Source organism: Anabrus simplex, chromosome 10 (genome assembly GCF_040414725.1).
Source record: "Anabrus simplex isolate iqAnaSimp1 chromosome 10, ASM4041472v1, whole genome shotgun sequence".
NCBI lineage: Eukaryota > Metazoa > Arthropoda > Insecta > Orthoptera > Tettigoniidae > Anabrus > Anabrus simplex.
In genome coordinates, this window is record NC_090274.1 from 131,339,768 (window position 1) to 131,363,432 (window position 23,665).

Sequence of the window (23,665 nt, forward strand, 5' to 3'; positions counted from 1 at the left end):
CCTTCCAGTTTCTCTCTCTGATTAGTGTTATATAGACGATGGTTGCCTAGTTGTACTTCCTCTTAAAACAATAATCACCATTACCACCACCTTCACGGTAATTTGGAAGCACATAACTAAACAAATGTTAAGTGCATCTCAGCAACCATCCATATATTGCAAATCGTGAGACCAAATAAATTAAAAACCACAAAACTCTTCATATTTCATGTTAGATAAGGCCTTTCCTTATAAAACGAAGTTTAATATGTTATTTTTTCTCATAAAACATGTTGCAGTAACACAGGTAATCATAGAATTCGCGCAAAACAACAGTGCATAAACGCGAACCTAGCGGTGGAAAAGAGAAAAACTATTGCCCCACTTTTAATGCAAGAAATTGGCTCTCTGTCCAGGCCTTGGCCAAAGTCAATGAACCACTGGTGTCCGTTTGGCCATTTTGTTCTGTACTCATCTGAGGATGGTTGCCCAGTTGTACTTCCTCTTAAAACAATAATTACCACCACCACCACCACCATTCTGTACTTATCATCACTTCAACACGAACTACATGCGTGTAACATGTGTATAGGAGCCGTGTCGTAGCCAAAGATTAAGATGATTTTTAAATACAGTGGAAACCGGTTGTAACGACTCTTAACATACGGTAAGTGAAGTGGAAAATAATACGTCAGCAGAATATAAACTGATAAGTGAGGAAAGGAGTTGCAACTATATGAATTGATCACGCAGATGTTCTCTCTTCCCTTCCAAATTGTAGGAATCATTACATTACATTACAGCTTTATTACCCTACCATAGTTACAAACCATCGGTATAAGGGATTAAAGGAAATATTCCATGGCTAGACAACTGCTTAACTACAACTAAATCTATAACTAATTTAATCTAAATCGTCTATGCCTAAATTACGCTCTACTCTGTACCATCTCTCACATGGGCGGATCCCTAGCTCCACATGTCAGATGCTACCTTCACTACAACTAACTTGGTGGCGCCCCGCACGGGCGGGAAACCAGACACCATGCAAGGCACCACCCCTAACTAAATCTACTGAGCTACCTCCAACATGGGCGGATGACCGGACCACATGTTAGGGCAGCCCCTACATCTACACTAACGTGCTGACTAGTTATTCTACTGCCTATACCTAATTTAAAAGAACTGGCCTTGGTAAGGAAAACAGCCTGTCCAGCCCGTGATACCACTCCCAGCCACGCCTCGTGGGTCAGATGTCTGCCCCCACCGACACCTAGTTGGCAATGTGTTTTCCTCCCGTTCGTTGCGTGGCGGATCACATGAGGCGGAAGCCAATCCATCATGTGACCCGTCACATTCTTATCTACTGTCCAGCCTGTTGTATACGAGTCCGCCAACGCCCATCCTTGCTTCTCCTGTTTCACCACGTGTGGATGCTTATTCTTTTCATTTTGGGGTGGGTCAGTCCCACCCCACCCTTTCACCTCTTATACCTCCCACTCCCCATCCCATATCTTTCAGTCTGCTCTTTCTCACTTACATCCTACATTTATTCTACCTTATTTACATCTTATCCTCTACAATTTACACACGGATTGTTCATTGTCTTCAGCTATGCCATACAGTTAATATTTGTACATCTTTTTACAACACCAACCTTGCAAACAATTCAATAGTTTCCTTACTTCTCTACTAATTTACACCATCTTCATACAGTTCTTCCACCTTATTTAAGTCTCATAGTCTACTAACCACTCACTAATTGCACATATCCTTAAACAGCACCAAAAACTCAATGTTTATATAACCTCTTTACAGTTACTCTCTCAGCTTACTTTCTCCTATCTAATTCCTTTATAACAAGGCCTTCCTTCCTCACCCCTATCTAGAAATGACTTACTCATCTTTTAATACAATCTTTCACCAACATCTACAAATCTCTTCTTATTATATCTAAAATATCTATAATATAACACTTTCTCCTACATCTTCCTCACCCCTATCTAGATATCACCTACTCGTCTCTTAATACATTATTTTATCAATATATACACATCTCTTCTTATTTATTTACATTATATATAATATAACACATTCGTCTAAATCTTACTTCTCATTTCTCTGAATAATTCATTTCCATATTCAGCTCACGATTTCGCCTATCTCCGATCTTCCTCACATCTCCCCCTGCTTCTCTCCTCTCCTATCCCCTTTTCTAAACATAACTCCAGCCATCCCTTCTCCTTCTTTCTTCCCTTCCTCTTATTCCTATCTTGTCTCTCTCCTCTTTTTATTGTCCTCTCTTTGCTCTCACCATTCTACCTGTTATTCTCGCTCTAACCGTATTTAAATATTTTGATATATTTGTTCCTCTCTCCCACTCTCTACATAACTATTCTGTCATCTTATAACTCCTTTCTACTTTTTCTTTCTTATTCAGCACTTTCTTTTTAGTCTCCTCTAAGGCTCTGCACTGGTTAAATATATGCAGGTCCGACCAACCCTCCCTACACAAAATACATCTATCCTTATTTTCTCGACCTACCCACCCCCTGTTTTTGCAACTCCCATTACTCACCAATATAAACCTCTTTTATCCCTTCTGCCCTCAAATTCGGTTCTCGGTTTCGTTGTTTCCACCAATTTGTTTAATACTGATAGCGAGTTTCTCCCCCTATGTTCCCTTATTAAACTCTGTCTTTCTATATCTGATACTCTCCCCTTTACCCTTTTCCATGCCCATTCTTTCCTCTCCCCGATCCCGCGCATCCTAATTCCCCTAACCCTAAATTTTGTAATTTTTTAACACTTATTCACCCAGTATCCTTCGCTCTCCATACTTTTCTGGAACCTATACACCCCTTGTATTAAATCTCCTCCCTTCCCTTCTTCTAATCTTATCCAATACTTCATCACCTTCTTGGTTATTGTAACTTCTATCGATTCTTTACATACTAATCTAGCCCCGCATTTGCAGTACAGTCTGGAACACCCATCATAATCTTAATAAATTGGTTTAGTTCCTTCCTAGCCTCCTCCAATCCCCAAACATCTACCCCAAATAAAATTTTGCCTTTTGTCAGTGATTGGCACACCATTTTCTGAGTTTTGTACTTTATACCTGTGAATTTATTTTCTAATACTCCACTGCTGCAAGTGCTCCCCCTTCCCTTTAATTTGGCCCGCCTACATTGATATTTCCATGATCCGTAACTACTAATTATTACACCTAAGTACTCTATTTTTTCCAGGTCTGATTTCTTCCTACTCTACCATCCAAACTTTAGTTTCCTTCCTGGCTTTCATTTTCCTACATACCATTATCTGTGTCTTCCGTACATTTACTCTAAGTGACCATCTTGTAGTATATTCAACAACCTTATCTAACCCTCTTTGCAACCCACTTGCTGTTAGAGCCAAGATCAATAGATCATCTGCAAATAGCAGGCCCGGGACCTCCTGCTTCCCTATCCAAGGACATTGCCATCTCTCTCCTCCATGTCTTTCTAAAATATTATTTATAAACAATAAAAATAATATCGGTGACAGCTTACGACCTTGTCTCACGCCCCTGTTAGACTCAATACACTTACTCAACCCTTCCCCTCTAATTTAATCATCACCAGTACTTTCTCATACATTCCTTCTATTGCCGCCCTCATTTTATTCGACAGCCCTATCTCCCATAATGTAGTATATAGCGCCTCCGCACTCACCGCATCAAAGGCTTTCTCTAAATCAATCGCTGCTGTATATAATCTCATCCATGCTATCCTCACATATTTCGTAATTAAAGTATCCAAAATCCACACGTTATCCACCGTGTTCCTCCCTTTCCTGAACCCATTCTGATACTCCGATATCCTTCCATACTGCTCTGCCCAATTTTTAATCCTATTGACTAAAATTCCTCTATACACCTTCGACAACGCGTCAAGGAGCGTTACTCCTCTATAATTATTAGGTTCATTTCGAACCCCTTTATTCTTATATATTGGACATAATACCCCTATTCCCCCACTCACTAGGAAATTTCGCCGTTTCCAACACCCTGTTAAAATTTTAAGCATCACTATCAGCATCGGTTCATTTGCCCCCCCTTCCTTCCATACCCTGTTTGTAATACCGTTCGCACCACCTGCTGCGTTAGTTCTTGCTTTAATTAACATCCTAATTACTTCCTGTCTTGTTATCTCCTCTTCTAGTATCTGTTCTCCTGCTTGTAATTCTCTTACCATGTAAGTCTTATCCATTTCTCCATGCTAGTGTCCCCTCCCACCCAAAATACCTCTAAAATATCCTACCCACTTATTTTCCCCTATATTTATTTCCTTCCCCGTTGGCCTCGTTATCTTATTTATCGCTTCTCAAATCATCTCAAATCTCTTCTCTCTGCAATATCCGTTTATTCTTTCAGCTTCCACCTCTTTCCAACTTTTTTCTCGTTCAGTAACTTCTTGTAATCTCTTCTTAATTCGCAATATTCCTCCCCCTTTTCTTGTTTCCCTCCCTTCTTAAACTCTGCTAGAGCTGTCATTACAACCTATCCTTTCCTCGTACAGTCTTCATCAAACCACCCCATGACTCTGTTTCTGTCTCTTCTCTCATCTTCACTTTCTTTCCCACCTTCCACACTTGGAGTTCTATTAATTTTATAACCTTATCCATATCATTTCCTTCCAGCGCCCTTTTAATTTCTACCTTTAAACTATCTCCCCTCTCTTTTAATTTTAATCTCATTTTCTCAATCGTAGTATCATTCCAGATATACTTCCAAGCCTCCTTATACGTCATCCTTTATCCTACCCTCTCCTCACTTCATCATCGTTACCTCTTAGTTTTACCTTAATGGGCATGTGTTCTGTTGTCCCACATTCTGCCACCTCAAAGCTTATCATTCTACTTAACGCTGCTTCAGTGCTTACTCCTATATCCACTAAATTCCCTCCATTCGATGTGATGTACGTCAATTCTCCCTCACTATCTCCCCTCATCCACCCGTTTAAAATATATAAATTTTCTTTAGCACATAGCTCTAACAACCTTACTCCATAACTATTTATACCTTTGTCTTTACTCCTTCTTCTATACCATCTTACTTCGGTATCATCTCTCCCGTAATCTGGTACTCTATTGCTCACTCTTGCATTCCAGTCCCCCATTAAACTCATTCCATCTTCCACATACAACCCCCTTTGTTTATTTCTTCAATCAGTTCTTCAAAAAAATGTATTCACATAAACTGAAACCTTACGATGTTTGTATAATAGAGCCAAACAAATTGCCTCCTTTGCGTCACTTCCCGTTTTAATCTAAACCACACCACCCCCTCTACCTCACTCTGTATCCTCTCTACCTTCCCTGCTATCTCATTTTTATTAAAACTGCTATCCCACCAGGGTGTCTTCACATCCTCCCCATATTTTCCTTATCACGTTGACTAATCTATACCCGTCCCATTCAATTTCTACCCCTTTCTCTAACCACGTCTCCACTAAGACAATTATCTCAAACTCCTTTACTAATTCCTCATTTTCTTTGTTCCCTAGCTTCCCCATCAACCCCTCAATATTCCACAGCCCTAACTTCATATCTAGTTATTTATACCCTCCACCTCCCCTCTCTGCTTCTGTGATTCTCCACTTCCACCCCTACTTCTTGTCACTCTTCCTTGCAAGACTTCTCCATCTCTCTCTTCTTCCTTTTCTTTCTTCTCCTCTTCCTCCTTCCCTTTCTCCGTACCTGCGACTTTTCCCTCCCCATAAATATTTCAAACTTATTAATCTTTCCTTATTCAGCGCCTGTATCCTCTCCATTTTACTTTCTGTGTTCCTTTTACCCGATGAGGTTGAATCAGTAACCTGTCACCTATCACTTTCACTCACCCCTTTCCCTTCACTCTGCACCATTCGTGACATATTTCACCTCTGCGTTGTGTTGGTTGCTGGCACTGCTATTCAGCAGTTCTACACTTTCCGATCTTGGTGTGCTGAAGACTTCGCTCACTTTCGTTATATGACTTTCCTAGTCACTGCTACTTCTCCTTGTGCCCTTCGTCACTTCTCCCTCTGCCGTCAGGGTCTCCTTCTGCTGCTGCTGTTGATGTTCTTCATATAATTTCTTTAGCCGACCTACCACGCACATACGTGTCCATCTGCCGTCCCCAGCAAGCGGCTGCTGCCCTCTAATATATGTTTTAAAGCCTTGCTTTTTTGCCTACCTTAAATGCCTGTTTAAGATTCTGTTCTCCTCGATGGCTTCCCTGCTCATCTCCCTTCTTATCCACACTTTCTCGCCTTTTAAATTACTCGCATTCCTTGTCACAATGGCCGCCATCAATGTAGACATTAATTTCACTCTGATGGGCCTACTTCCCTTAACTTTCCCCACACGGTGCACATCGTCTGTATCAACTTCACTAAAGTTGATCTTCATCCTATTCTGAACCACTTCCACCACTTTACACACTAGTTCCACTTTAGTCTCTTTTCTCTCTTCTTGCTCATCATATATGAAAATATTCTTCCTCACACTTTCTTGCTCACCCCTCTCTACTAATCTCTTCGTCTCTCTCAGTTCTTGCTCCAAACTTCTCACCTTCTGCTTCAACAGATCCAGCTCATCTTCCCTTCCTCCTCCATTAACTTCCTCACATCACTCAATTTTAGGTCCTTAAATTCCTTAGATAACTCTTGAAACATTTCTCTGATTTGTTCCGTCTGACATGCCTCTCTTATCATCTTTCTTATCGCTTCGAACTCTTCTCATCCAATGGAACCCACTGGATCTTTACCAGGATTAACTTCCACTACTCCTATTATCAAGAGCACCGCCACCAATAGAGCAGCCAACATCCCCCTTTAGCTTCACTCTTCTCTCCTTTCACAGTGCCAGCTACCAATTGCCATCCTTATTGTTCCAGCGTGTTGTCCATTGCTCCGCCCTCAACTCAGCACATCCTCACTTCTTGCTGACTCAAAAACGACCAAATTTTAGGACCCGTTGAGTGTGATACAGCCAATTCCTTCCTTCACGTTCGTCTCCCCGTTTTGTAATCGCCATATTATGTGTGACTTTTCTTCAATATTAAAGACTTCCCCGTTCTTTTGCAACAGCTTCACAACGATGATTGCTTTGACTATTTAAGGAAAGTCGTAAAAGTCCAAATCGGCAAATTTTGACATTTTCATTTTTTTTTACATTGTGTTAACGTCTGAATCATTCTGTTTAATGTGAAATTTGTTCCAATCAAATACCCGAATATTTACTATTTTTTCTTCACTTCGAATCAGCCATATTTGGAGTACGTCAGATCAATCACTTCTTAGATAATTGTGCTCATTTTCTTCTCCCAATAGTTCGTCATTCTATCTGATCTACTTCTTTCCTCCTCTGATATCTGAATCGGTTTTCCGGTGTTGATCTTAACTTGGAAATTCTTAGTTTTGTCTTCGGTCTCGGCCTTGGCTGTACCATTCTTCAACACGACTTCGGAAATCTTAAGATCTCTCAGATCCTTCTCCACTTCCTGAAACTAATTGGGTTCAGCCTTCTTTTTGTAAAAAGAAGTCAGAGATCTGTTTAATTAATCTGCCAGGATTCATTCGGAATACGTGTACATAGAAATCAATCCGAGAGTCTCTCCGACTTCATGTAGAGGGCTTCGTTTCTATAGAAAACTTGTTTGATATTTAGGAATTTGGCACCCATTATTTTCCTCATATTTTTCCTTCCTTGATTTCCAGTCCCTCCATTTACCCTTTTCTCCCCATGACTAGTGTCTCTGCTGCATAAAGTGCTTCCGGCTTCATTACTGTGTTATAATGCCTTAGTTTGGTGTTCCAAGAGAGGGCTTTCTTATTGCACGTGTTTTTGGTTTTCTGAAAAGCTAGTTCCATTTTGGCCCTTCTCGCTTCCATTGCTTTCCCTTCAAGGTTGTTCCATTCAGTCCATTCCTGTAGATACTTGGAACTCTTCACCACCTCTGTTTTTGAGCTCCTACTTTAACTCTCTTAGGAGTGTCCTCATGATCTTCTTCTTTTCGAAGTAAATATTAAGTTCTATCTTCCCCGCCTACTCTTGTAATTCGGCGATTTGTTCTTTTGCTTCCTCCCACATTTCTGTGAGCAGCGCCAAGTCGTCAGCAAATGCCAAACACTTAATCGTGATTCCTTTGTTTTTTGTTCCAAGTCTTATTTCCCCTCTCGTTCTTGCATTCTATTCCCTCACAACTTTTTCAAGTGCAGGGGGGGAGAGACCAACCCCTTGCCGGACCCCTGTTCTGACCTCCAAATGTTCTGATTGTTCGCTCATGAACCTGACTTTCGAGGACGTATTCGTGAGCGTCTCCTTGATGATGTTTAAAGTTTTCCCTTCCAAGCCAATCTCCTCCAAATTATTGTGCACGACTCTCTGTCTATGGAATCGTAAGCTTTTCGGAACGCTACAAAAGTCAGTATATACGGTTTCGCCCTCTGTTTCTGGTAAGCTAACATGTTTCTCAGGTTTATGATCTCTTCCGGGCAAGATCTTCCTTTCGTAAACCCTGCTTGATAATCCACAATTTGGCAATCCAACGGAGGTTCTGCTCTTTGTAGTAATGCTCTGGACAATATCTTGTAGATCGTATCCACCAGTAAAATCCCTCTGTAGTTGCTGGGATCCAATTTCAAACCTTTTTTTGCGAAGAGGGTGTATCAGGGCCATTTTTCATTCCTCTGAAATAACCTCATTCTTCCATATCTCTTCAAAAAAGTTTGGAGTGAGACAATTGCATTTTTCCTCCATAATTTATCTGATTTTCCCCCAGATGACTTGAAATTTTCCGTATTAGTTTGGGACTAGTATTGCCTGGATCTCACTTATAGATGGGGGTTTAGAGTCAGAGTTGGGGTATGACTTCGGTCCACCATCGAACACCATCATTTGGAGTGGTTCTTCGAAATTTGAAAGTTCCTTGAAATATTCTGCTAGTATCTTACAGTTGCCCCTATTACTATGTGCCGTGTTCCCCTTTTGTCCTGAGGTTCGAGAGTTGGAGGTCATATCTGTTTAGCTTCTGCCTAAAGATCCGATAATAGTTTCTCATGTTGTTCTTAGCAGTCATCATTTTTCTTCCTCAGTAGCTGGTCTCCTTGTTTCATCTTAACTTTCTTGATCCCCTTGGACACCATCTTCCTAGTTTCCACAAAGCGTTTCCAGGCACTCCCGTCCTTTGTGGTTTTCCAGATATGCCATGCCTTCTTCCTCAGATCAAGTAGTCTATCACACTCTTCGTTCCACCACCTGTGCTTCTTCGTCCTGGTAACAGGCGCAGGCTTCTCTGCCTTGGTTATAAGACTCTTCTCCATCTGCTTTCAGTCCTGACCCCTCCTGGGAAGCTGGTTAACTTTCCCCGTTCCTCCTTATTCTCCTTTATTTTTTCAGGATCATATCTCGTTCATGCAAGGTTTAGAAAGTTACTCCTGGGGATGACCTTTAGTTTCACTCTAGATAGATAGATAGATAGATAGTGGTCCGAGTAGAGGTTGGGCCCTCTGAGAAACGTGACATTTTGGATTTCTTCATGAAAGTTCCGCTTTATCGAAATATGATCTAACTGGAATTCTCCCCTAAAGAGGGTCAGGTGTTATCTATGTCTTCTGCTTTCTTTGCAATTTCTTAAAGCTAGTTGACTTCAGGACCAAATTTTGCGCCTGTCATAATTCGATGAGCCTGGCGCCATTTTGGTTCATCCTGTTATGTGCTGAGTAACACCACATTATATGCCTGAACCTTTTCTCTCTCACCACTTGGGCATTAAAACCACCTAGAATGATGACGTTATGTTTCTAGGGTATCTTCTGGATCGTGTCATCTAGTTTATCCCAGAATAGTTCCACCTTCTCTTTATTCTTTTTGTTTTCAGTGTTTATAGGGGCGTGAACATTCACTTTGTCGACTTAAACGTGAGTGTGGATAGCCTTTCAGATGCGGACTCAAAGCTCATATTGGAGTCTAATACTTTCTTGTCGATTGCGAAACCTGTCCCAAGATGGGGAAGATTTTTCTTTACTCCTTTCTCCGTCTTCCCCTTAAGTATCCTGAATCCTCCCGATTCAAAGCTGTCTTCGTCCAAAAACCTGATCTCTTGCACAGCCGTTCTGATGATTCTATGTTAATTTAATGTGTCTGTTAGTGTGTTAAGTTTCCCCACTTTCAAAAGCGAATTTGCTTTAAAAGTGCCTAAGTAGTTTGCTTTCCTGTATTTTATTTTGTTTGAGCTTCCAAGACGTTCCAATTCGTCTTTGCGTGATGTTGCAGATTTCCCAGAACCCGAATGTCTGCTTGCGCACTTACGGTATGTGCGGTGGATTGACCACATGGGGTAATTAGTTTCACATCACATTTTTCCATGACTGATAATTTTTTGAATTCTGGGGGTGACTTCTAGAGTCACCTTTTCTTACAACCGAGGTTGTTAACCCCGGAGAATTATTCACAGCCGTCCTTTAACATGGAGACAGACGCTCACCATAGGCCGCTAATTTTGGAATAGCCACTTTTGGATTAGGATTTGATTTTTAATTCGTGGTGTACTCCCTAGGCTCTTCGCTCTCTCCGCCGCTGGGAATCGGATTCCTCTCCCGCATTTGAGACCGTTGACAAGGTTTCACCTAGTAATCCTAGGCAGGGTGGTACCATCCGGAGCGAGATGAGGCCCCGGGCTTGGGACCGCCAATGGCGGAGTTATTTACTATTTAATATATTGGCGCACTTGTCTTTTAAGACACGTTTTGTGCAATGTATCGCTGATTTATGCATATATCAGGGACTATTCATTCTAAAAGGCTGTGGTATGACGTGTTTTATTGGTTGGTCACCCTGTTTTAGCTGAAATGTGTTGTTTTGGCGGAGGATTTTAAAGCTTTACCGAAACTTTCACTTCCAAGTGCGATTCACTCAAAATAACTTCTTCCGAAACATGCTCGCTTTTCTCAGAAACTACTGAGTGCATTTCCATGAAATATTTACCAAATGTTCGTGATATTGTCGTGGAAGTATGGATCTACCTCGCTTGATATTCCTTGGAGAGTTAATTTTTATAATGAAATATCTGCAGAAAAAATTTAAATTGGGAATATTCTTAAAAAATCATAACTTTTCCTTAGCAAATATTTTACAGCTATTCTATATCAGCCGATGAAAAAGATGACTTAACATCATATTAGAAATTATCTTCCTACATTCAGTCGCTACTGAGAAAAAAGTTCTTTTATTCAGCTATTTTAACATCAGATTACGTCAGATTATTTTGAAATCTGCAATCTACCGAACACCTGAGTTTGAACATAAAATACGCCATTTTACACGAAATGTTGTTAAAAGCGATGTCGTTATGAACGATTTTGACTGTATCCATTGTCCGTTTTGTCAAACCACTTTAGATAAGTTCAAACAGAATGAGCTCACCTTTAAAAACTGTGACTATTTTTACTTTGAACAGACTGAGAGAGCATTTGAGATCACAGGACGTGAAGTTCCAGAGTTCTCTCACACACATCCAGTAGGGACAGAAACTGATCAGTAATCTAAGCAAAATGTTCACTAGCATTTTGGAAGGGAGGGTGAGATCGACGGTTCCAGATCTCAAAAGGGCTGTCAGCGTGCACCACACACGACGGGAACCATCTACGTCTTCACATTGATACAACTGTTGGACATGTTAAGCCCCATTCACAATGCAAACGTAACGTAACGTAAACTTAAAATTAACGCTAACTTAGAAGTTAGCCGCCATTTTACCTAATGGAACCATTCACAATGCGCCGACGTAAGCTTAACTGCCAGTCCGTAAAATTAAGGGATTGCAAACTCCAAGCTCTTGAGGTTAATTTTACGTTAACTTTAAGATCCAGCCAATCAGAGCAGAGGTAAACGTTGTGTTTTGTGCACGATATAATGACTTCTTTCGACAAAACACTTGTAATTCTCTTTCAAAATAATCTATGTGTATGTATGAGAAAAGGAAAAAAAGTATTACAAAGACGCTGTACCGAAAAATAATAGGTGAAAATAAATATCCTGTAGCAATGAAATCTGACGGTAAATGGCGGGAGACAAGCTCGCAGCGCTGGCGAACGGGCGATAGACAATCCTTGCCACAAATAAAACCGTGTCCATGTTTATTTTTTAACGTTATGACGGACTACTAGTTTACGAAAAAGGTTATCATCCAAACACATCTCATCGGGGTGTGATAGGTAGGGTCATAGATGTCGGTACAGGAGACCTTTTACATTTATTTTTATTACAAAAGGGGAAGCAAATCGTAAGAAAGGCAAACAGTTCAGGTTTCATCCGCATGTCCAAAACGAACTGATGAGGGTCATTTCTTACAGTAGATTACCGAAATCGCACTGAGATAACCTTCTTTGATTCAAGGGATGAACCCATTTTCTGCATTGATTTTTAGATCGCCTTTCCAGGTAGTCCTACACAGCTCCCAGGAGCAAAGCAATAGATGTTTGAAGTAATAGGAATTCCGCTACCACGTCGTTTGATTCCATCGAGGTACCGGTACTGAAATATAAAACTGCGAGATAGCCCAAAACCCGACTTCCGTGCTAAATAACATGGCATTGTTTTGAATGGCTGCCGTGTACTCTTTACGTTAATGTTACGTTCCTCCATTGTGAATGCCACAAATTTTACGTTAATTTTACGGTTACGTTACGTCGTTAAGTTTACGGTTACGTTTGCATTGTGAATGGGGCCTTACTGCCATCTTCTGCTTTGTCTTCCTTACCTAGGAGCACTTTTCCATCTAAGCTCTTAACATTCATGCACCGACTTTTCCATTCACAAATATTTCCTTGATCATACTTCTAGGACCATACAACCTTCAACATCCTCGCACTTCTCTTTCAACAATTCTTCCTTAAGAATCCAGCACTTTCTATCTACTTCATTCTTTAATCGCCTCCTCAAATTTTGCATTCTTATTCTTTCATCATTCATCAATCAGGTGTAATATCTCCTGAGTTATCCAGTGACTAAGCTTTCTTGAGCAACCTCTCTGAGCTCATTCACTCTTCCTTTGAGGAGTCTCTGTCAAAAAGTGCTGTTTCCACTCGAAACATTTCATTAGTATTTCGCCCACATGCACTGCAGTAGTTGAATGTGATGAGCAATCCTGCGAGATGTGCGTGCCTTTTCGTTTCATCCTCTTTGGGGTACGTTGAATTAATCATTTTTCTGTGTGTGATTATTTCTTAGTGCCAGTATTCCCTCATTATTTCTGATCTTCGTTCCGAGAAAGTAGGTCTGGATTTTAATGTAGACTTATCTTGAAACCTTATATTTTCTTCTGTAGTTATAACTTTAACTGTTTGATCGAATAATGAATTTTCTCTAATTTTTAAATCTACTAGGTCGTTTTCAGTTTCTCGTTGCGGTTTGTTTTGCGGTTACGAAAGAAGTCAAAGATGTGTTTGGTTAATGTATTAGAGTTCTCTCAGAAGATGACCGTAAGAAGTTATCCTTCTTTTACCCATAGTATCTGAGAGCTTTCCAATTTCTTGTAGAGTGTTTATTCTTGATGTACATTATCTTTTTATCCTCAAATTGTGGTCCTGTGATCTTTCTTAAAATCTTCCTTTCTTTTAATTCGAGTTTCTCCATCTGGCCATTGAAATTCATGTTCAGTGCTTGATCACTGTCTTATAATGTTTAACCCATGAAGGGGACTTCTTGTTAGTTGGGAGGCCAGTTCAAGTTTATTGTGCTTTGTTTTCCAACTAACCCATTCTCCGGTACATTTGAATTCTTTTAGTATTTCAATCTTTTGTCCTTGAACTTTGAGGTATATATGTGGCTGTTTGTTGTTTGTCATGCTTTCGAAGAAGACCTATTTCAGCTGCTTGTTTCTCTGGTTCAAGAATTTACTCGCTTGCTTCTTTCGTTGTTTCAGCAAACAAGGCCATATCATCTCGAAAGGCAACACAATTAATTTTAAGGTGGTTTTTGCAACCCAGTGTAATTCCACTTTTTATGTTTTTGTTCCATTCTCGAACTAGTTTCTCAAGCGCGCAATTAAATAATAACAATATCAACAACCATGATAGTGGTGGTGGTGGTTATTATTGTTTTAAGATGAAGAACAACTAGGCAACCATTATCTATGAACAGTAATCAGAGAGAAAAACCTATTGAACCCTTGATCTTACCATTCCATCGTTGGTCGGCCACAGCTGCTGCAGTAGAGCAATATCGAACTCTTAAATCTTGGGGTCGTAGCGGGGAGTTTTCGGTCACAATCTTGACCAAACGATGGGGTTCAGAGGAGAGCCTAACTACTTGAAATGAGGAGCAAATATGTGCTTACTAACTTTTATTGAATTGTCAAAATGCAAAAAAATTATGTTATAAAAACATTCATAAAAGAATAATTATTCAACGTTTCAACGCAGTCACATTGCATTGCGTGAGTTTTATCTGTTACATTCATCGAAGAACTTTCTTCGGAGGAAATTAGAAAATTTCACAAATTAGTGAACAGTGAAAACTCGAAAAACGAAAATAAAACCTGAAAATCGATCCAAACGTTAACTGAGAATTAATCCACACGATCCGTGGAAAATCTGACCTTCAACAAGTAGAATTCCAGATTTGCATTTAATGAAGGTTATCCACCAGTCAAATATCTGTCGGATATGGGAACACCCGCCTAATGGACCCTTAATCGAACCAAACTGACTATCAGTTGCTTTGGATAGGTTGCAAAATACTACTGGAAAACATGGTGTTCACTGCAAGTTAACAGCAGCAGTCATAATTAAAAATAAAATTCCACCATGTATTGTCATGTCGTGACACCCTTAAGTTATGGAATAATCCCGATGCTGAAACATGCATCACCCAGCAGCTGTTCAGAAGGAACCAACAACAACTCGATCCGAGAGGATCTTACGTTACGTTGTTCCGAAGGAACAAAACTGCGAAATGCAGGAAACACTTATTCATCATGCATTTAGAAGAAATGCCAAACACTGAAGTTAAAGAAAAAGTGGTAAATCACTTGAAACATATTCTTATAAATCCAACTTTCAGGTTGTAAACGGTTATGTTACAACTTACAAGTCCACATGATAAAAATGAAATAAAAAATACCAAAAACAATCTAAGGAAATCTTTCCAATTTACAACTGATGCCTACCATTACAGATCCATCTACTTATGTTTGTCCCAATAAACTAACTACAAGTTACTGATAAACCACAGTCAAATATTATAAAAATGACAGAACGAAAATTGAAAATAAAATCTATTCCCAGCTGACGAATCGAAACCGCATTCCTAATTCAAGTCTCACATAAATAAGCTAAGGGTCAACACGCACACTATCAAACCAATCGGACGTCTGAACGACAAAACAATTAAACCAAGAACTAAAATTAAAATACTAAAGTCCAATGAACTCAAACGCTCGTGGCAAACAGCAGTAAATAATCAGTCATCGTTAGCTCAGTATCCAATGCTGGACAACCCTCACGTTTATGCCACTAGTGGTTTCATAATCTTATGTAAACACCTTCCAGCTGGTAAGGGTTGTGCCGAAATATGGCCTCAATATTACTTTGCTAACACTCTTCGCATTGCATACACTACTGCAGACACTTCCATCGTTCAAGTCACTTCGCAAAAACGCCTAACCGAAGACTTGACTGTATACAGACGACACCCTAAATCTATCGTCGAGCGTACATAGTGTCCACAGACCCTAACAATAACATCTATATACACACACAGCACCCTAAACCTATCCTTGAGCGTAAAAATGGGGACGTTTACTCATCAGTATACTCCTATGATACGCGTAACGTCCTAAATCTATCGTTCGAGCGGAAACTGGGACGTCTACTCATCTTCTAAAATGTCAGGCGAAATCATAACTTCAAACACACTCTGTTATTTAGCTGGAAACCTTGTCGAAACTATAGCACACAATGAAACGAATCTTACCGCAAAATGAACGCAAGTCTGGAAATGCAACCAAGTCCCTATCTCGTCAATAAAACGTGGAATTGAAAATAAATAACGCGCGGCTACTCAGTCCACAACTCAAACACGATCTCAACATACACAGTGAAGTTTGGAAAATAATAATAATAAATTCAGCACACATCTAAGATTACGTGCATATCGTCAAAACAGTAATCATCACCATCGCAAAAATCCACACTATAATTCTAGGGTGAGGCCCAAAAAAATCGCCTACCACCTCACTATTCCTAACATTCATATCCACTAAATATCCAGTGAAGCAAAATTCAATGAATCTACACAGCCAAACTATCACTTTAATAACGTCCAATATCTCATCCCACAATATTTCCGATTTAATGATAATCTTGACTCGTAATATAAGAAATATACTGAATGGAGATTTGTTACAGCAGTCAAATAACACCAACCGTATGTTCAGAATGCTCTTCTAACCTTCCGGTCACCTACTATAATATTCATTATGCTGACTTTACATAAATCGTCATTTGGACTTAATTGCCAAGAGCTACAATCTTTTACAGAAATTGTTTTTCACGGGGAGTTCTTGACTTGAAATCATAATGTGCATCACAAACCACTCACTTCGACTTTGGCAATCATTCAACCGGTTAGCTGATCCGGATTGCTAACGGAATCTCAATACAGCCTGCCTCAGAAATATAACATTTAATATACAGCCTGTCTCAACAATTCTTCGCCATCGACAAATATATCCTGTCTCAAAATTTCATCTTCATCGCCTATCATCACGGCGGCATTACTCATGAAATACAGGCTTCCTATGCCTTCAACATCTACACAACTATTCCCTCAACATATCATTCCGACAAATCCATTTCTTCCTGATTCAAAACCTTTCAAACCTCAATACTCCCATGATGAACAGTTTTATAAGAATCTTCTCATTGATTGTTTTTACAACTTTCGGACCTCAAGAACACAATAACACACCGTGATTTCCCATATCACCAACATACACGGTGTTACAAAAATTAACTTCCCACGAATAAATATAACTTTATCAGACTTCACTGGATTTCGAAACGAACGCAAATCTATTCGACACTACTGTTAACTACATGATTTAACATAGAAAAATTTTATCCTGCTGTGATTATTATTATTATTATTATTATTATTATTATTATTATTATTATTATTATTATTATTTCGACTAAAATTTTCTTAACTCATACGATATTCGAAATTATGGCATTCACCACGACTACGTTATCTTTACCAACTTCCTGACTTTACTCAGTTTGAACACTATCTCAAGGAATTTTAACATATTATTTAAACTTCACATTTACAGTTTCTGAACGGGATTTTTACTGCCCTGAAGAATTCCACACGACGACCAGAAATATAACACTTTCACCTGATCATTATTAAATATTAATTCGACACACGCACTGAAAATTTTAGTGGGACGAAAAAATTCTATCTACAACATTAATAAAAATTATAAGCAGACCTGTAACAAGTACTCATCTTGGAGATTCCGGCTACATTTAGCCAGCTGACCTCGGATTTAGCAACTCATGTCTACAGGATACATAATCTTCTTATAGATTACTTAAAAATACACACATTTTACACTCGCTATTGATTAACAACACAAATGACGCACGTTCCTCACTTTACTCGTGTAACGAACTTCCCTCTCTGCAGTCGACTGCGACTGTCTCACAGGACTCAGTTCTTGCTCACCTTAATAATAACAGGTGTTCCAAAGATAACGAAATCAGACCTCTGACTAGTCTCCAAACTCCCTTTGACAATATCAAACACGCACAATGTAATAAGATGAAATCAGCTATGTATTTTAAGCAGATATCTATGCCTTCAGTTTTCGTCGGCAGAAGCTCAGAAAAATTTCTATCGCCTTCAGTCAAATACTCTACTTAAACCATCTCCATGAATAGACAGCAAAAATTAATTTTAAGACACAAATCCCGCACTTTTGTGTAGACGAGCGACGTGGGTTCCACCGCCCAGATTTCAGATAGAATGTGTAAATGTAGGTGAAGGGGATTTCTTTACACCCTCTGAGGTGACGCTACCCTCACCATGAAGCCTGGAGGTGCAATACCCTAATTCCACATCCACTGGACCAATTTTCTTGAAATTTATTCCACACATTCAGACTGAATTATAATTTATTATGGTGTTAATTTTATATTTTTTCCATACTTGCAACGGGCATAATAAACTTAATTCTGACATGTAATTTCACAGTCTTTCTTCAGAGATGACCTCGGCACGTGTCGCAAATTCGCGAGTAGGATGCCAACTTTCCTCCAGGCTTAATTACATTTAAATTCACCCTGTGGATTCTGTCCTCGTGTAATGTTTATTAATAATTTCGATCCTTTATTCCTGGATTAACCATGTCGCCAAAATCTCTCGTTGTGAAGGATTTTTCAAAATTGCTAAATTAGTCAGTACGCGATATCAACCGAAGCGTCCCGGCATTTCACAAGAGGGTGGCTCGCTCGGCACGGTGAGTTCTGTTCCCACGGGGGAGCAAGACTCTCGAAATAAAACATGGCTACTCTCAAAAAAGTTATTTGTGGCTGAAATTAATATCTACAATTATTTCTCCATAGTAGAATTATGAGTTCAATATGAAGGGTCAGAGATTTCGAAAAATGAAGGTATCGGCCAAAGAAAGACAATGGCCATGAAGGGCGTGAAAATTAAAGACTCCATAGTCATCGAGTGCTCTAATAATATCGGGGTCGGAAAATAACAAGAGTTGACCAAGGGAGGTTGGATAGGATAGATGAAAGTGAGGAGCCTGGCACAAGAAAGTGAAAACAATACCAGGACTGAGCTGAGGGACCCGTGGTCGTTAACACACGCCTCCTAGTTGAGAGCTCCTTGGGCCCCTTATGACAGGCAGGGGATACCGTGGGTGTTATTCTACGCCCCAACCACAGGCAACAACGGTGAGAGGCCATTCCCTTGTCGTACTCCCGTTTACGAAGATATATTTTTAAATTATTGAAGAAAATGTAGCATTCTGATTGGCCAATGCGCTCGCCAGTATCTCGAGGACACTCTCTATATCTACAGGCCAAGACGTTTACGATGTCAATCGGCTTAGCCTAGTGTTTTAAATATGTAGATAATAAAATACAAAAGAGATCCAGGACAGCAAGTTTCAAGCACGGTTCCATAGAATGTGATTGCCATATCTTAGAGGCCATCTTCAATAACCGTGAATAGAATATCTCAAAATAGGGGTGGCGGGAGTTACAGGTGCCGCAGAAATTTTCCTTCATCTCCATCATTTTGTAATGTAAACAAATATTTCACAATGACCACACTTTCTCCAGTTGCTCGTCATCTGTTATGCGTGCCTAGTTCAATCATTCAATTGGCTGTTCACCCAAACTAAAATAAAACTTGCTTGTGCTGAACAATTCACGTTAATAAAGCAAGATGCTAACATGTCGATGTATTTTGTCAGGCCTCTTCGCTATGATCACTAACATTGTCATCATTCTTGTTACAGGTCTTCATGATGACGATGGTACTAGGGATGATCGTCGGTCTGCTATCCACAACAATGGCATATGGAATGTATCGGGGGAGAGGTAAGATTGATTGGCTTTCTGTACTTACATGGATCGTGTGGTAACACATGACTTAACAGTCCATCTCCATAATATCATGCAAACCCCTTCTGAACTGCCCATGTCGCCAAAACTGTATCAACCAAAGTCTAATTAACTCTCACTTCACCTTCCTATGGTTGGCAGCAATTTATCTTGTCCACTCCTCTCTGTTCGCTCATAGTCTCTTCATTTCTTCATATGATCCTGCTCCTATATCTCCTCGAATCTTTGTCATGTATTGTAATCTGGGTCTTCCTCTGCCTCTTTTGCCTTGTACCATTCCTTCCATAACATTGATTATAAAATCGTGTGCCTCTACATATTTGCTATTAACTGGTCTCTTCTCTTCGTTATTGTTTTCAATAGGGCCCTTTTTCACAAACTCTTCTGGGAATTTCTTCATTAGTCAGCCTTGTCTCCCACGTCTCCTCCAACACCACATTTCAAATGCTTCTAGTCTTCTCTTGTTGCATGTGCCAAGTGTAAGGTTCTGAGACGTACAGTGCTACACTCTAGACGTAGCATTTCAAAATGCTTTTTTGGTTTCTGCATTTAAGTTGCTTGATAGAAGGAGCACCCGTTTGTTGCTGAAGGCTACTTTGCTGCCCAATTTTGCGTTTTATGTTATTGAACTTTTGCCACCTGGTGTGTTCTTTCTTCCTAAAAAGGTGAACATATTAACTTGTTTCAGTGGTACATCCTTAACCCTATACATCGTTAACCCTAATGTCAGTTATAATTTGCTGGTGGGTGAATTAATGTATTAATTTTCATGTTGTACTTTTCTCGCGTGATCTTATTCATTCCGAAGATTTTCTTCATTCTATTCAATAATAGCTATGTTGTCAGCAAGTCTTATCATTTTCATTTCTGCTCCATTGATCGTAGTTCCTTCCATAGCCTGTTTACATTCCTTGATTCCCTCCTCAATATACAAGTTGAACAGCACATGTGGTAAATTGAGTCTTTGGCGTACTGCTCTCTATATGCATGCCTCTTGTACATCACCATTTATATTTATAATGCCTCTTTGATTTTTGTTCAATTCATGTCTGTCTCTGAAATCTAGACAAACATTAGTCACAATTTTCATCAACACATTCCAATTTACATTATCGAAGCCTTTCTCCAAGTCCACAAATGCAACAAACAGCATTCTTTTTACGTCGAGAATTTTATCTACAATCCGTCTTAACATTAAAATAACCACCCTTGTTTCACTGTTCCGTCTAAATCCAAACTGATCTTCATTTAAATTCTGTTAAATTTTGTTATTTATTCGGTTGTATACTATTCTTGTTAATATTTTTGACATGTCTGATAACAAGCTCAAGTTACGGTGTTTTTCACATTTCAGAGTAGCATTCACTTTTTAAAATCTTCCGGTATTTCTCCAGTTTCATATATTTCTTTGATTCATTTGAAAATATAACTATATGTTTCATCATCCAATCCTTTTATCATTCCTCCAGTCATTTCGTCGCTTCCTGGTGCTTTATTGTTCTTCAGTCCTTTCACAGCCTTTGAATGTTCTTCTTTTGTTAATGAGGGTTCCAACTGATCGTTTGTTACATTTTCTTCGTTTTCGAGATTTCTTATCTCAGTTGGATCTTCATATTATTTTTCTGTGTAACGTTTCCGTCTCTCTCCCACTTCCTTGCTCTCAACTACAAGTTTTCCATTTTCGTGTAATATGTTATTACTTCGGACATTGACTTTCTTGAACTGCTTCCTAATCCGTTCATAGACTGTTTCTATATTTCCTTTCTCTAGCTTTCTTCTACTTCCTTGGATTATCTCATTATATACTTTTCTTTACCCTTCTTTGATTCTCTATTGAATATGTTTCGGAGTCTTTATAGCATTTAATTCCTTCTTAACTTTTTGAATTTTTAAATTTTTTCCTTTCTTCCACAAGTTCTAAAACATATTCAGAAATCCATGGTTGTTTTACTTGGTCCTTTGTCTTTCCTATTTCCTGGTCAGCAGCTTTTAAGACTGACAGTTTCACAGCAATCCATTTCTCACTTACTGTACCACTTGGTATTCCTTTAACTTTCTGCTGTGGCAACTTTGTATATCTTTCCTTAGCATTGTCTTGTCCAAACTTTTTGACGTCGTATTTGTAGTATCCTGTAGCACTTTTTCCTTTCTTCTTAATCTTAGGTCGCATTTTAGCAGAACTCTAGATTGTGGTCACTGGCTACATCAGCACCAGGATAACTTTTACATTGTTTAGCTTGGTTGTGGTATCTTCCTTTTACCATTATATAATCTATTTTGTATCAGGCTCCATCACCGAGTGAAGTCCAGGTGTATCTTCTTCTCTTAGGCTGCTGGAACCATGTGTTTACAATTATTAGTCCTTTCTCTTTACAAAAGTCAACTAGTTGTTGCCCTCTTTCATTTCTCCTGCCAAGTCCGTATTTACCCACAGTATTTCCATATTCCTCTTCGCCTACAGAAGCATCCTAGTGTCTAAGTATGATGAGGTCTTTATCTTTAACCGTTTGCATTACTTCCTCTAGTTGTTCATATGCTTGTCCACTTCTTCATCAGCATGACTGGACGTTGACATGATATTATCCTGTAAATTGGTTCATTTTCTATTCTTACCACTACTCTTCTATCATTGTATTGCACATAGCTCTTAACTCGTGTGCCTACACCTGCGTAACTTCCTTCCTCTGCGGAGTATATTTAAACTCCAAAAGTCTTCTCTCTCACGCCATCTTATTTCGCTTATTCCTAGTATGTCTATATCATGTTCTTCGATCTCCTTTTTTACATTCTCGAGTTTCCCACAGATGTTCAGGGATCTTATGGTCCATGTTCCTATTTTGACATGCCTTATGTCGTCTTTCACAATGCGTTTGCTAATGTCCCCAGCCGGGGCTCCAAACTGGGGATTATTTTCCCTCCGGATTGTTCAGTTACAAAGCCTACCATAATTTCTGCTAAACAAGGGATATCCAAAAGTATCTGTAATGGTTTTCCTCTTGCCTTCTCCATTGTATGCCGCTGACCTTGTTGGTTCTTCTGTAGGAGCAGTTTCGCACCCCGAGAGCGAAAGAGTGCCCTACCTTTACCCCCTCACCTGGTAAAGGGTGTCCCCTTATCCCGGGCGATACTCGGTCCCTGCATTCGTAAGCCGATTGCCACGCAGCCGTTGCCCCCTCTCTACCGCGAGGAGGTAAATGGCAGGTCTTTCCTTTCATTGATTCTAGGACCGCACTGGAATTTCCTGGAATCTCCAATACTTTCAGAGATGGTCTCCTCCACCATTAATATATTCATATATTGACCTCCCCTACCATTGTTATATTCATATCTTGGTCCCATTTACCATTAACATACTCATATCTTGACCTCCTCTAGCATTGTTATTGTTCTCGACCTCAGCTACGACTGTTGTATTCATATCTCAGTCTCCTCTACCATTAATATATTCATACCTCGACCACTTCTACCATTGTTATGTTCATATACTAGCAAATGTACCCGTGCTTCGCTACGGTATTCTACATTGTATACGGATATCGAAGTAAATTACTGTACATGAAGTGAATAACATTTTTTAAACTGCATGTCTCTTGACGTTATCCGAGAAACAGCATAGGAAGGTACGCAGACGTTGTTTCTAATCTAAAGTGCGAGTTGAGGAGTTGTGATGATAATGACAGGTCCACTTGTCTACCGCAATTCACTATGCGTAACATCAGTCACATTTTGATGGGTAATTTTTTATAATCGGTGGCACCCTTGCAAGGGGGCACCTATTCCTAACGATAAAGAGAATCAGCTAAAAGAGTTTTGAAAAATGCACGCTCTCGTGCTGTCTGCTAGTCAAATCGAGAAGGGAATTATACATTACAATTGTACACAGGCGTTGGAGGAGGTCCCCATTCCTACTGCCAGTTAAAGTCGATGTGGGGAGTACTGATTACAACAGCAGACGCCCTCCAGCTGACATTCACTATTGATTTGTAAAGTATTAATTACAATGTCAGACA

At 39.6% G+C, this 23,665-nt stretch overlaps 1 protein-coding gene across 1 annotated transcript in view; it reads left to right on the forward strand.

Moving 5' to 3' along the window:
* LOC136882336 (uncharacterized) overlaps positions 1-23,665 on the forward strand; it is a 354,206-nt gene that overhangs the window by 217,552 nt on the left and 112,989 nt on the right. Inside the window, exon 3 of the mRNA XM_067154927.2 lies at positions 19,550-19,631. Within this exon, the coding sequence (XP_067011028.2) occupies positions 19,550-19,631 (82 nt within the window). The remainder of the gene's footprint in view (positions 1-19,549; positions 19,632-23,665) is intronic.